This window comes from Centropristis striata, chromosome 21 (assembly GCF_030273125.1).
Source record: "Centropristis striata isolate RG_2023a ecotype Rhode Island chromosome 21, C.striata_1.0, whole genome shotgun sequence".
NCBI lineage: Eukaryota > Metazoa > Chordata > Actinopteri > Perciformes > Serranidae > Centropristis > Centropristis striata.
Window position 1 is genome coordinate 12,959,432 of NC_081537.1, and position 14,516 is coordinate 12,973,947.

The window sequence follows — 14,516 nt, forward strand, 5'->3', positions numbered from 1 at the left end:
CGCGTCTTGATGTTTATTACAGGGATGCAACTTATTTTGATGACCCATATTTACATTCATAGTTAGCTGTGAACTCTAGTTGCTGTTGCTGTAGTAGATATGAAGAACAACAAGGTGAAAGTGACATTACGGAGAGTATAAAGAGTGACAAAGTCCGCTTGGGTGGGTAGGACTTCGACCCAGGAGACCATTTTTTATGTCCTGTGTGAAAGAAAGTTAATGTTATTTGAGAGTTACTTCCAGGCATAGCTATTGTGTAGCTACTTCACAGTTTGTATCATATATTACATCACCAGCTACCTCATTTCCTGCAGTTAAGTCCATTCATACTTTTTTAACTACACCTAACCATGTACTTTTCCCCCCTAAGAAATAATTTTGTACTCTTGCCTCACAGCAAGAGAGACGCTGGTTTGACTGTGGATCTTCTGTGTGGAGTTTGCATGTTCTCCCTGTGTCAGCGTGGGTTCTCACCGGGTCCTCCGGCTTCCTCTCACAGTCCAAAAACATGCACTTAGGTATAATTGGTGACTCTAAATTGCCCGTAGGTGTGAATGAGAGCGCTACTGTCTGTCTCTGTATAGTAATGTGTATATACAAACGACCTATGTGAGTGTTTGGTTTGAAAAGGTAGTTGACCATTTCGTGCTTGCATCGGCGCGCTATACATGTTTAGATGTTTAGACAGATTTAAGTTAAAATAAGAACTGAGATAGATTGATTATATTGCATGAATGCGTGTGAGAGCCTGTAAATGGATGTCTTTGATATACACTACTGGTCAAAAGTTTTAGAACACACCAACTTTTCCAGAATTGAATTGAAAATAATGCAGTTTAATATCTCAGTGTACTCTGAAATTAATGCACATTTGCAACATTTAAAATTCTTTATTGAGAAAAAATCACATTTTATGTTGGACTAAAGGACTAAAAAAAGACACAAAATGACAAAAAAAAGACACAATATGACTTACAAAGACATGAAAAGAATTAAAAAATGGACAAAATAGCCCAAGACTCCATAGAGTTCAGTTGTTAACTCATTTCTTGTTCCCTGAAAAAGGCCTACTTGTATAATTCTGAAATGTACATTATTTTTCAGTTTTGGTTAAGCTTACCTTTTTTTATTTACCTCTGGCAGTTCACCACTTACCTTTGTACCCTTTCAAGCTGTTCATTTGACTTGAACTGCTTGAATTTCAATAAAAAAAGGGAAAAGTTGGTGTGTTCTAAAACTTTTGACCAGTAGTGTAGTTTATTTTAATCCGATTTCCTCTTTCACTATGGAGGCATGCGAAAAAAGCAATAAAATTCTACTACTTGGATGTATAAATAGAACACCACATATTATATACAGTATGTATATAGACAGTTAATTTGTATTAATATTCTCATATATTTCTCCTCTGAGCTGACATGAGTAAATACATGACACATTCCAGTCTGCATAACTGAGTGCCAGTTACAGCTACAACAATCAATTGACAACTTTCCTCATGCAAGATTGCAGAAAATAGCTGTTATTAGCCTCTGAAATACAGAGATTTTCTGATTGTTGACTGTTTATATCATATATAACTGAATTTATTTGGGTCTTGGAGATAATAATAATACATCTAAAGACATTGCCTGGGATGGACATTTATTGTCATTGTCATTAATCGATCATTCAGGAAGATAATTGCCTGATTAATCAATAATGAAAACAACTGATAGTTGCAGCCCTGGTGCAAGAATTAAAGTCAGACAGAAAAAAAGCTAAATTTACTTAAAGAATTCATAGTAACACAAAGTGAATAAATGACAGACAAATGTTCATTTAATGAGTGAAGTATTCCTTTAAAATCTACTTAATTATCGTTTTTTGTATATAAACTAACCCAGTAATCATTATTAGTAGTATTAATTCTACCATATATATAATATATATTACATATAAAATGTATATTTGTATATATTTGGCATATGTGCATGAGTTATTTTGATATTTACTCCCCTATACTCCCGATACTCCCCTATTGTCAGTGCATCCTGAGCTGCTATTCGCCCTGTTTACTATATCTGACTCTGACATCATTATTACAGGCCGATTGGGAGGATCTCTGCGCTCTTAAAATAATAATAATATATTTTTTCAATTACATTGATTACACAAATTAATATATGTAAAATATGTATTTTGGATATTAGGGGGAACTTACCCTTTTTTAATGTTTCTTCACCTAATATATAATATATTTTTAAGAGTGATGCTGATAATGATTTTAGAGAGGGAAATTCATTGATAACCAATACGGTGGCCGATATAGTAATTTTTTGAGCTGAAATGAAAATAGACAGCATTAAATAGTATTTAACATATTATACAGACAATGTATTTCATTGTCGGCCAATTTTAAAAGATTGTATTTTTTCCATTTTTTGTTTATCAACTAACCCAGTAATCATTTAGCTCGTTATTATTTTACATTCGACTAGTTGGATGTGTATAAAGAATACCATATATTATATATAAAATGTATATCTGAATATAGACGGTGTCATTTTCATCTATTTCTACTCTATTGTGTGTGCATCCAGAGCTGCTATTCGTCCTGTTTACTATATCTGACTCTGACATCATTATTATAGGCCGACTGGGAGGATCTGTGCGCACCTAAAATAAAAATTATATATTTTTTTCAGATTACATTAATTTACACAAAGTAAGTTATGTATATGCAAAATGTGTATTTTGGATTTTGGGTTGAACTTTCCTTTTTTTAATGTTTTTTTCACCTGAATTTTACTAAAACAGGGTTGACTTGAAAGATATTTGACAGAGCCCGACCAATATGGGATTTTTGAGAGCGATGCTGATAATGATTTTAGAGGGGGAGATTCATTGACAACAGATATGGCGGCCGATACAGTAATTTTTGAGCTGGAATGAAAATACACTTAATTAACATATTATTCAGACAATGTATTTTATTGTCAGCAAAATAGTTTTTTTCTTTTTCTGTATATCAACTAACCCAGTAATCATTTAGCTTATTATTTTACTTGGATGCATATAAAGAATGTCATATATTATATATAAAAATGTATATCTGTATATATACGGTGTTATTTTCATCTATTTCTCCTCTATTGTGTGTGCACCCGGAGCTGCTATTCGTCCTGTTTACTATATCTGACTCTGACATCATTATTGTAGGCCGACTGGGAGGATCTATGCGCACTGCCCTTTAAGATGCGTCTGTCATCTCGCCGTTAATGGAAAGTCATCTGGCTGTTTTGTGCGGTGCAGCAGATCTGTTCCAGCTGGCCCGAGGAGGAAGCAGAGAAAAAAAAACTCCTGTGCTGCATTTTGCGTCGGCCGACAAACCCAGGAAGGAAGGGGAGAGGACAGGCCCCGCCGAGGGAGACGGAAATGAGAGGGGGGTGTCCAAAGAGGAAACCCTATCCCTTTAAGAGCAAGTGGGACATAGCGGTGCGAGAAAAGGAGAGGAGGGGGAGAAGAAAGAGGAATTAAAAAAGAAAAGGAAGAAAGAGACAGGGAGGGAGGAGGGAGAGCGGGCGATAAAAAAAGAAAGATGACATCCTCGCAGCTGAACGGCCGAGGTGGAGCGATAGGCTGCGGCCCGGCGAGAGCGCCGCTCGCCGGGGTCAGGGCTTGAATCCAACAACGAGGCTTCGACAAACACCCGATTGGCCTATTGGGGGAAATCGGAAAAATAGATTCATAAATTAAAAACAAAGCATGACCTGCCGTGCTACCAGATACGTGTGTTATAACCCATATTTGTTCTCTTGCGTAAAAATGCATTTATTTCACGTAGAATGGTTTATGTTTATTGCGAAAGTGTAATACTGTAAAATGCGATTTGGGGTGTTTTTGAAAGCAGTTTTGTTGTGTGATATTGCGCTTTAGCCAGATGAGTGTTTGGTGAATTAAAGTTAGAAACCAAAGTGAAAAGAGAAACAGGCCATTATCGGACCTGGCCTGCTCCGCTGCTGACTGTGTACTGCAGCCTGCGTTAGTCAACAGCTGCGTGCATTTTAATTGACAGCATTAGGCTACCTCAATGAGAAAAACATATTTTTGCAGACGACTTTATTCACGTTTTTCAAGAATATCCAGAAGCCCGTCGTTTCTGCTGCAGGACAGGCGACTGTTTGCGCCTCGATCACCGGTGGGCCGATCAAACCATGCAAAAGCTGCCCTCCTCGATCTCAATCAGGAGCTGACTTCATAATCTCCATCGCTGTGGCGCAAAATGGATGCTGCTTGGAGCAATTTCCTCTTCCAGGTAGGCTTGTTGAGCGGACATTTGCACTGGCCTCTTTCTCTGCTCTCATTTTACTGCGCGCATTTTCTCACAATGTGTGTCCTGCAGCCCCTCACATCTCCTATTTCAACGTAGCACCTCGACATAATGCTGTGACTTGTGTTTACATTTGGTGATGGCCTTCTACTTGCTTCTCCAGAATACTCCCACCCAAAACCAAGTGGAGGGGAGCCTCCAATCAGAGCTCATGCCAGTGCATACGAGTTCTCCCCAAACCCCACCCACAGAGCACATAGCTCAGCCTCCTTCAACTGTGGACACTGCTGCTCTGAGTGAGGAACCCCTGCCTGGTGAGGGGACACTGCAATGCCTCCTACACCTGTGGAGCGGACAAGAGTAAATACACTACACTTCACTCCCATCTGCATAATTGAGTGCCAGTTACAGCCACAACAATCAATTGATGTACAGAAAAATAATTGACAACTATTATGATAATCTATTAACCGTCAATGTTATTCCTCATGCAAAAACTGCAGAAAACAGCGGTTATTAGTAGGGATTTGATATTGGATTGATTTATTGGACGATATTTGCCAATATCACAAAGTCTGACGTACGATTTTTGATTTGATTCAGCGACATGTTGTCGATATGACATATACACATTTAACACAACCTATTACATTTGCATCAATTCACAAAAACAACTAAAATGTGATTTTAGCATTTTATTTCTGAGCTCTTCCACATAAAAACTACATTAGTCAAGCTAGAAAAACTACATTGTTTTATAATACAAAGAATAAAAGTAGACCAGTTTTACACAGGATACAAATTAACTGTAACTTTCCATAGATGATTCTAATATATTTTTTCAGATTACATTAATAACATAAATTAATATATGTATATGTAAAATATGTGTTTTTGAGTTTGGGTGTACTGTCTACTTTAAATGTTTCTCAACTGCATATTACTAAAACAGAGTTGACTGGAAAGATTTACGGAGCTTACCTTTGTTAATTGCAGAGCCCCGACCGATATGGGATTTTTGAGACGGATGCTGATTTTAGAGAATCGAAATTCATCAATAACGGATTTTTTTGAGCTGGAATGAAAATAGACCTTTTTTATATGGATTGTGCACTGATTTTTCACCACTCTGCAAATATACCCAGAGAGCTACTTTCTCAAAGATTTGATACTAAGTTGAATATCACCATTTAAGAACTAGTCATTTGCTCTAAATCTGTTGATTTGTTACCAAATTTGCTATTAAAAAATACAAAATCCCCCTCTTTGAAATTAACAACTTCTCTCCTTTCTGTATTTCCTCCCGCCTCCCTGCGGCCCAGTGAAGCCAGTGTCTCGGCCGGCCCGCGTGCCCCACATCTGTGCCATCTGCAACAAGCAGTTCAAGAACAACTACAACCTGCGGCGGCACCAGTCGGTCCACACTGGGGTACGCATGAAGGACAGGGCCAGAGAGCAGGCGGAGGGGGCAAAGGAGGGAGCAGCCGGCCAGGTGGCGGTGGCGGTGGCGGCCCCGTCGGCGATGGCGGTGGGGGCTGGAGGGAGGGTGGAGAGGCCCACTGTTCCCCTCTCCCTGCTACACCTCTCCGCACCTCCCCCTCTCGCCCCTCCCGGCGTGCTGGCGGGGGCCCAGCAGCCCCCCCTGGGTAGTCAGGATGGTGAAGGGGTGGCCATGGCTAACGTAATGGCTAGTGTTAACCCCCATGCTCCGCCTCCTGCTGCTGTCGTCATGGCCACAGGGGCGACAGTACAGGTGGGTCAGGGCCTTGTGGAGATGGCTGTCGTTAACCCCAAACCTTCAAGCATGTTGTTTCTTGAGCTGCCTGGCCACAGGGATGGTGGAGCCACTTTTATACTGTTTGGGACCTGCAAGCAGTAACTCTGTCACCTGCTTTGTAGCTGCGTGAAACTCTCCTGTGTGTTCAGTCCTACAAGACGTCGATGTTCAGTAATCCGTTCAGGGACCAGTAAATTCCATCCCGGTGTTTGGCACTGGTCCCCAGTTTGAGAAACAACGTGCTAGAAGCCCCCCACGCTCCCCTGCATGTTCTCTGTAACACAAAAAGTGTGAAAGCAGATAGTTAAAATCCAGTGGGAGGTAGTTATTCTAACATGCAACTTAAATTTTCCTAAGTCCAATTTTGGTACAAATCAAAGATATCTGTGTGCATTTGCATGGCTTTCAAGAAAAGTTATAGAACTGTTAAAGTAGTTGATGTCTTTCTGTTTACATAATTGTGATTCTACTTTCCATCTAAACTCTGTAGTGTGTTTATCTGCTTGTCTGTTTTGCCTTAGCGGCCCGCCAATCCCAACCCAAACCCGGTGAGGAAGAACCACGCCTGCGAGACGTGCGGGAAGGCTTTCCGCGATGTTTACCACCTCAACCGCCACCGCCTGTCCCACTCGGACGAGAAGCCGTTTTCCTGTCCTATCTGCCAGCAGCGCTTCAAGAGGAAGGACCGAATGAGCCACCACGTGCGCTCCCACCAGGGGGGTGTGGAAAAACCCTACGTCTGCCCTCACTGTGGCAAGGCTTTCTCCAGGTGAAAACATTTACTGTCAGGATCAAGTTAGCTGAGGAGGAAGACGTCTTTAAGCTTCGTTTAACATGAAAAGTGGAAATACCTAGCCCAGCTCTGTCTGATAACAACATCTCCAGATGCACATCTAAAGCTCACTAATTATTATGTTATATCCTGTTGAAACAAGATGCAAAAAAGGCAATTTACCATTTTACAGAGGATTATCTGCCACTGCATGGTACATCTCAACTAAGTTTGGTACCAGGTCCTTTTCTCTGTTTATTTTTACCTTGGATACCTGTCCTCATATGTTTTCTAACACGTTTTTTCTCTCTCAAGGCCCGACCATCTAAACAGTCACGTCAGACAGGTGCACTCCTCAGAGAGACCCTTCAAATGCCCGGTGCGTCATGTTCACCCTGTGTCACATCATCACATAGCATCTTTTTTTTAATGTTTACAATGACCATGTTCAGTCCAGATGACTGGAGGTTGAGGTCTTGTACATTACTGAATTTTTATCATCTCCATCTCCAGCTGCCTCATACTGATATCTGTTGACATAAGTAAGTGAACATTGAGGATATTACCATGGAAACTGACCTGGATAAAGTACATGCCTTTTTCAAAACAGAGAAAACACAGCAGGTGTCTCACTGTACTTGCACTGTAATTATTATATTTACCTGCAGCAGCTCAAAGCCTGATATTACCTGAGCAGGACAAACATACTTCATCGTGAACTGCATATGATGTTTGTATATATGTATAAATATTATCTAAATATATATTTTCCTTAAAGAGTTATAGAGAACTGGTTCCCTTAAATTGGTTATTTAATAAATGCAATGGCTGCAAGATCAAATAATGTAAATTAAATTCTTTTTTTTTGGTGCTCACATTTTCAGGTTTAACAAACCGAGAGAGAGAGAGAGAGAGAGAGAGATTTTTTTACTTTTATATATTTTTTTCTATAACCACTCTTTGTTTCCATCTTTTTTCAGACTTGTGAGTCCAGCTTTGCCACGAAGGATCGTTTGCGTGCGCATATGATTCGCCACGAGGAGAAGGTCCCCTGCCACATCTGTGGCAAGCTGCTGTCTGCTGCTTACATCACAGATCACATGAGGGTGCACAACCAGTCGTCGCATCACGCTTGCCATCTCTGTAACCGCAGTAAGTTTGCATTCAAGCAACTCTTGGTTTCCCACTTGTGAACATAATGTAGCATTTTGCTACTACAGAACCAGATGCTTCCCTCAGAAGTTGACTGGTACTAAAAAAGAAGGTGCAAAGTGTTGCTTCATATCTCCTGAATGATTAAACAGGCAACTATTTGCTAATAAGATCACTGAACTTGAACTTAAAAAAAATTGGCCAAAGGATGTTTAAGTGTAAGCTTTATTTTGAATATTTTTACCACTTTACATGCCATCAGACAGGCCTTTCTGATGGGAAACTGAAGCTGTCACATCGCTTTTTAAGAGCCACCAGACTCCTTTGATAAAAACACTCACAGAACATGGGGGTTGCTGGTCTTCCGCTTGCTTAATTATTTAGTCTGTTTGTGTAATTGTGTGACTTTGGTGTTTTAAAATTTTAGCTCGGAATGATACAAACAAACTAACCGATCGAGAAAGCCGGAGACCAGCATCTCCTGTGTTCTGTGAGGTAAAGTTACTGTTTTTATCAAAGGAGTCTGGGGGCTTTGAAGAGAAGATAGATGGATGTTACTGCTTCAGTTCATTGTCGGAAAAGACTGTCTGACAGCAAAGTAAAGCAGTAAAGATATTCTTTATAGTCACTGGTGGCTATCAGACGCCATTTTTTAAACTTTTTTCTTCATATCGAACCTAGAGCTGGGTGATATGGACCAAAATATGGCCAAATATGACATGTCACAAGTAGTTTTATTGAAACAGTTTATTTAAGTGAACATAAACACTGTATAACAACAGGAGTACCTTTTTTTTTAATGAATCAAAGCTCCATAAAGTGCACATTTAAATTTATAAAATATCTTAAATAAAAATAGCCAATGAAATTAAATAGGCCTTTTTCTGAAATAAATATATTAATAAGAGAAAAGAATAACGAACATTAAAACTACAAACTAAATATGACAAACCCTAGTAAGGGCATCATTTATATATAAAGAAAGAAACAAAAATTTCTCAAATTTTGTCATTATTATTACTATTTATTGATTTTTGCTTATTTTATGTGAATGTGACTCTCTGGTTTGGGGGCCGGGGGTTGTTCTAAAAGAGGGAAAAATGGGTGAATTGTACCTTTTCTGATTGAATATGTATTATGTCCCGACAACCCAATAAAGATATATATGAAAAAAATATATACACTATTGGTCAAATGTTTTAGAACACTCCAACTTTTCCAGAATTTTATTGAAAATGATACAGTTTAATGTCTCAGTGTACTCTGAAATTAATGCATGTAACAAATAAACAATTGAAGTTAAAAAATAAATCATAGAATCAGTTTAGAAAGGAAAATGTATTCTAAACTGTGGACTCATCGAAGTAGCCACCTTAACAGATAAAACAGCTGAACACACTCATGGCATTCTTTCTACAATGGAAATCAAATATTCTTCAGAAAGTCCTTCCCAACTCTGTTGCAGAAGTTCCGATAAATGTGGAGCAACTTGTACATTGTAAGTGATCAAGAAAAGTTGGGACACCTGTAGGAATTGGTAGCAACTTAGCAACTTTCAAGGCTTGATCAACCTCCGTTGCTGCAGAACTGCTTTAAGTTTTTAACCCATTTCTTGTTCCCTGAAAAAGGCCTTTTTGTATAATTAAGGAATGTACATTCTTTTTCAGTTTTGGTTAACCTTACCTTTTTTATTTACCTCTGGCAGTTCAACACTTACCTTTGTACCCTTCCTAGCTGTTCATTGGACTTAAACTGCTTGAATTTCAATAAAGAATTGAAAAATTGTGGTGTTCCAAAACTTTTGACCGGTAGTGTATATATTGATATATTTTTTATATGGATATATCGCCCAAACCTAATTGACCCCTCTCTCTCACACATGTTCTCTCTTTCCTCCGTCAGGCTTCACCACGCTGACATACCTTCGTGTCCACGCCCAGAAGCACCACGGCCAGGAGTGGAAGGACAGTCCGGGGGGCTTCGGCGGCACGGCCTCTGGCGGCATTCTCGTCTGCCACTTGTGCGGCGTTCATTGCAAGACGCCCACCCAGCTCCAGGGTCACATGGGCACCCACAGCAACAGCCAGGGCGCCCCGAGCCCCATCACCTCTAACGTGGGTGCCAGCAGCTCTGTCTCCCTCAGCAACATGGTGACGGCGCCCACCGTGTACGTCACCGGCAACACGGTGGTGGACCTGCTCGTCACAGACTGCTCTAGCATCGCGGCGCCTCAGTCCCACAGTTAGCAGAGGAGAGCTCAGCAATAATAACCTCAGTCCCTTAACAGAGGGCAAGGTAGAGAAGGTTAAAGTTACGTGTAGATGCTGATCCCGTTTCAGTTTTTTAATGTCCCCACTTATAGGTAAGGTTAGGATTAAAAGGTGGGGGAGATTAACTCCAGTCAACGTTCAAAGGGCAGTATCACCTCCGAGCTGCAGGGCTGGAGCATCAGAGAAAAGGAAGCTGTATTAATCGAGAAAGAGGGACCTTTGTTGCTGCAGCAGGTTCATTGACACTAACGACAAACATGGATGTGTTGTCCAAATATTCCTGAATGCTCTCATGCATTTAAGACTCCAATGAAACTGTGGTATTGTGAGCATCTACTGTATTACTCTCCCCTCTCTGCCCTCTCTCTCTCTCTCTCTCTCTCTCTCTCTCTCTCTCTCTCTCTATCTCTCTTTCTATCCCTCCCCTCGACCCTGGCATTGGCTGCTCTCTGCAAGTGCACCAAGTACTGTATATCTCACACCAGCTCTGATCTTACCTCCATTTTGCAGCTCACTTACTAAGAATCCAAATGGCTTGCATTGAGAAGTAGTAGGAAGAGAATAGCTCTAACGAAGAAACATTAGAAGGGAAGTTTGGGTGTGTGTGTGTGAGTGTGTGTGCGTGTAAGTAAGTAAGTAAGTCAGGGCTCCGCTAGCATGTTAGCTCGTTTGTTCACAAGACTAAAATCAACATTTTATTCTTTTTGAAAAGCTGTAGTCTCTAGAGGGCTGTTTATTGATCAGGACAGGCGGGCCATACGTGTCGTGGTTGGTATGGAAACGTGGGATGTACTTGTTCATTTGTTTCCTAAAGGTACAGAGAAAAGAGTTGTGTTCAGGAGTGTCAAGCACCTTAAATTGTTATTGTTTGATGCAGCGAGGATCAAAATGGGTTTGAGATTTCTTGGATTTTCTTGCTCTGAGTCTTCCTCTCTGGGTCTGGCCATAAAATATATTTACAAAAAAAAAAAGAAACATAACTGCTAATCAACACTTCAGCTTCTGACATGGCAATTCTTGCACCAGAAAACGACCTTTTGCATGAGAATAAGCCCGCTCAGTCATGCTTATTGTTAGGGAGCTGTCATGACAAAAGAAACCTTTAGCAGTTCCACCGAGTTAGTTGGCTGTAAACAAAAATATTTATAAAAAATGTTGATTTAATTCAGAATATTTTAACATTGTTGGCCATTCATTTGATTGTAACTGTCATTGCCATAGTCCTTCTTTTGTTTTCTCTATGTACCAGTCCAATGGGTGAAACATATGCATTAGATTTAGTCCTTTAACTCTGTATAGCACATAATGCTCTGAACGCAAGTCGTTATCGTTCTACATTAATCATGTGAGGAATGGTCACTTGTCTGTTGGATATCTTTGGTTGCTTTGAGTTTATTGTGAGTGACGTGGTGTCGAGAAAGGGCTTATAAAGTCAGAAGTACAATGGGAGTTTGAGACACCACTTGGTATGCTGTAAACAAATCCTGGTTTTGTACTGGAGTGCTTTTTCAGTTTTGTGTTGATATGTTACCTGGAAATTTGTAGAGTTGTTTCTTTCTTCCTATTCTCTTTTTTTCTCCTTTGGAAATGTGTTCTTCCTGTTGAGAAAAGTAGTGATTTATTAAAAAAAACAAGTTAATTTTAGGGTTTTCTCCATCACACTAAGAAAAAAATAATACCTCTACTCTAGGATTCTGTACAGCTCTTGTGATACATCTTAATGCCTTATCATACTCAACTGCATTTTAATTCTTTTATGATGAAATACTTCAAATCTTAGTCATGGATTCATTAAGAATATTAATGGGATGTATTTATATTTATATTTTTATATTTCTCAACAGTATGCATGTCTAAAAGGTTGTTAGAGCAAAAACAAAATCAATGATGCTTAATACAGTCATAAATATTATGTTATTTTGTAGCTGAAGTAGAGATCATGTTATTATTTTGTAATTTGGACAATTTAAAGTAAAAAGAGTAAACCGGCTTTGTTTTGTGTGCTGATCTTTTCACCTGCTACACACTTTATAATAAGGGGACAGAGCACATGGTTTAGTTGCATAAATTACGCACAACTCATCATTTTAAAGGGATAGGGGATTGCATGAGGTACTTATCGATAGTCAGTGTGTAACCTACAGTAGACGGCGGTCGGTACACTACAAGTTTGGAGAAGTAGGCAGGGAAGCTAAGCAATATACTGCTGTGGATGGGGGCACCAGCTAAACATTTTTTGGCCACCTAAAAAAAATGAATGTCACTTGCATCACATACAAAACTTATTTAGAATATCGGAATCTGAATTAACTCTTTTAAAATACCAAAGTCGCTCAATGACACAAAACAACCTACCTGATTAACGCAACTTGTGTGTTCTGTGAACTAAAATGACTGTTTTTGTTAATGGAGTCTGGTGGCTTAGATCAGGGGTTCCCAAACTTGCAGATTTTTTAAAATTTCATTATAATAGCAAATATAAAAAAATCAAACATACAGCTTCTTGATATATTTTCCTTATTTTGATCATTATTGGGCTACACGGTGGTGTAGTAGTTAGCACTCTTGCCTTGGTCGCCGGTTCGTCTCCGGCCTGCGGCTCTTCTGTGTGGAGTTTGCATGTTCTTCCCGTGTCAGTGTGGGTTCTCACCGGGGCCTCCGGCTTCCTCCCACAGTCCACAAAAAACATGCACGTAGGTTTAATTGGTGACTCTAAATTGCCCCTAAGGTGCGAATTAGATTGTGATTGTCTGGCGACCTGTCCAGGGTGTACCCCGCCTCTCACCCAATGTCAGCTGGGATCGGCTCCAGCCCCCCACAACCCTACTGCGGATAAACGGTTAAGGATAATGAATGAATCTCTTGTCTTCTTATAAACATTCCTTGTCATTTCTGTCTTCATATACAACAGTACTATTAACAGTAAACATATTTTCTTATAGAATTTGTTTCTTTTGTTAGGCCCATTTATTCATCACATTCAGTATATATATATATATATATATATATATATATATATATATATATATCTCAAAACCCCCCTGGTGAATCTCCAGTATTCACAAAGACAGTGACTTAGATAACGGCTTCATTTCCCCAACGTAAACTCAAAGGGGGAAGTCTGAAAGCAAGGTTAAGTAGTGAAAATATTCCAAATATCGTGCAAACTTAGAGTGACACTGATTTTCCTTTTTTTGGCCTTTTTTAAGCTTCCAACATCCATGGCTGTACATTGTTTAGCTTCGTTCTGACTGACCTCTATACTGACTATGAATAGGTACCTTATAAGACTTAAATTCAACAAACAAATCCTTCGTTGAACATATTAATACTGTTGGTGGAAACGTTCCTGTGACAACGTGACGTCACATTGAAATAATTCTTGCTCGGCTACAATAGAACTTATGAATTTCCTGGCAATCTAAAAAAACAAACAAAAAAACATCATGACTTTCAGAGGAGAGACTTCTAGATACACTAGATAGAAAGATAAGCTCCTGCACACTGCCAAGGCGTATGATTAATTTACTCCGTAGGTTCATCCAAGAAACGCCTGACAAAGGTAGGTTAACCAAAACCAACTATAGCTATTTGAAAAGTTTAGTGTTGACAGAGTCCTGGAACAGATTTGTCACTTATTTTCCTACCCACAAGTGTGCAAAGATCGCTTTTCCTGTTTCCTGTATGGCACCACTCTAGATGCATAATTTTATTCCAGTGTTTAAAAATCTTGCTGAGAGGAAATGTTGACCATAGCCAAAACTGTGCAAAGGAATCAAACCCATGGCCTACTGTGTTTTTTTAAAACTTGATTGACATAATTGCTCCCACAAAGTTAGAATGTTATTCTGGGGAAAATGTAAAAACACTTACGTTTAAGAAGTACTTTTAAGTAAAGGTACATCAAAGAAATTTATTTTAACATATGTACACAAAATTACTTCACTTCGAACACTTATGATACTTATGGTATGAAGCAACCATTTATCTGTTACATCTGCTCTCTTTCTGGCCCCATTAGAGGCAAATGTTCTTTTCATGGTTTTGTATATTCAATCAAATTTACACTAAAGACAAGACTGCTGCTATTTCAACCTTAAAGCTGTATGTCTGCTGACTACAACTGTGACGTTGTACTTAATTTGTCTTACTGACTTCTGGTTTGACATTTATTCAGTGAGTTACTGAATTTTTAATGATTTTTTTTTTTTAAACATTAGATCTTTAAAGACT

The 14,516-nt window shown here is 39.3% G+C and overlaps 1 protein-coding gene across 1 annotated transcript; it reads left to right on the forward strand.

Annotated features, from left to right (window-relative positions):
* Nucleotides 1–3,340: 3,340 nt before the first annotated feature.
* mazb (MYC-associated zinc finger protein b (purine-binding transcription factor)) lies at nt 3,341–12,273 on the forward strand. Its single transcript, XM_059324780.1, is given in 8 exon segments — nt 3,341–4,297; nt 4,476–4,631; nt 4,633–4,672; nt 5,635–6,065; nt 6,611–6,858; nt 7,177–7,240; nt 7,842–8,013; nt 9,916–12,273. Coding segments are annotated over 8 exon segments (1,488 nt in total). The 5' UTR covers nt 3,341–4,264; the 3' UTR covers nt 10,260–12,273.
* Nucleotides 12,274–14,516: the final 2,243 nt, after the last annotated feature.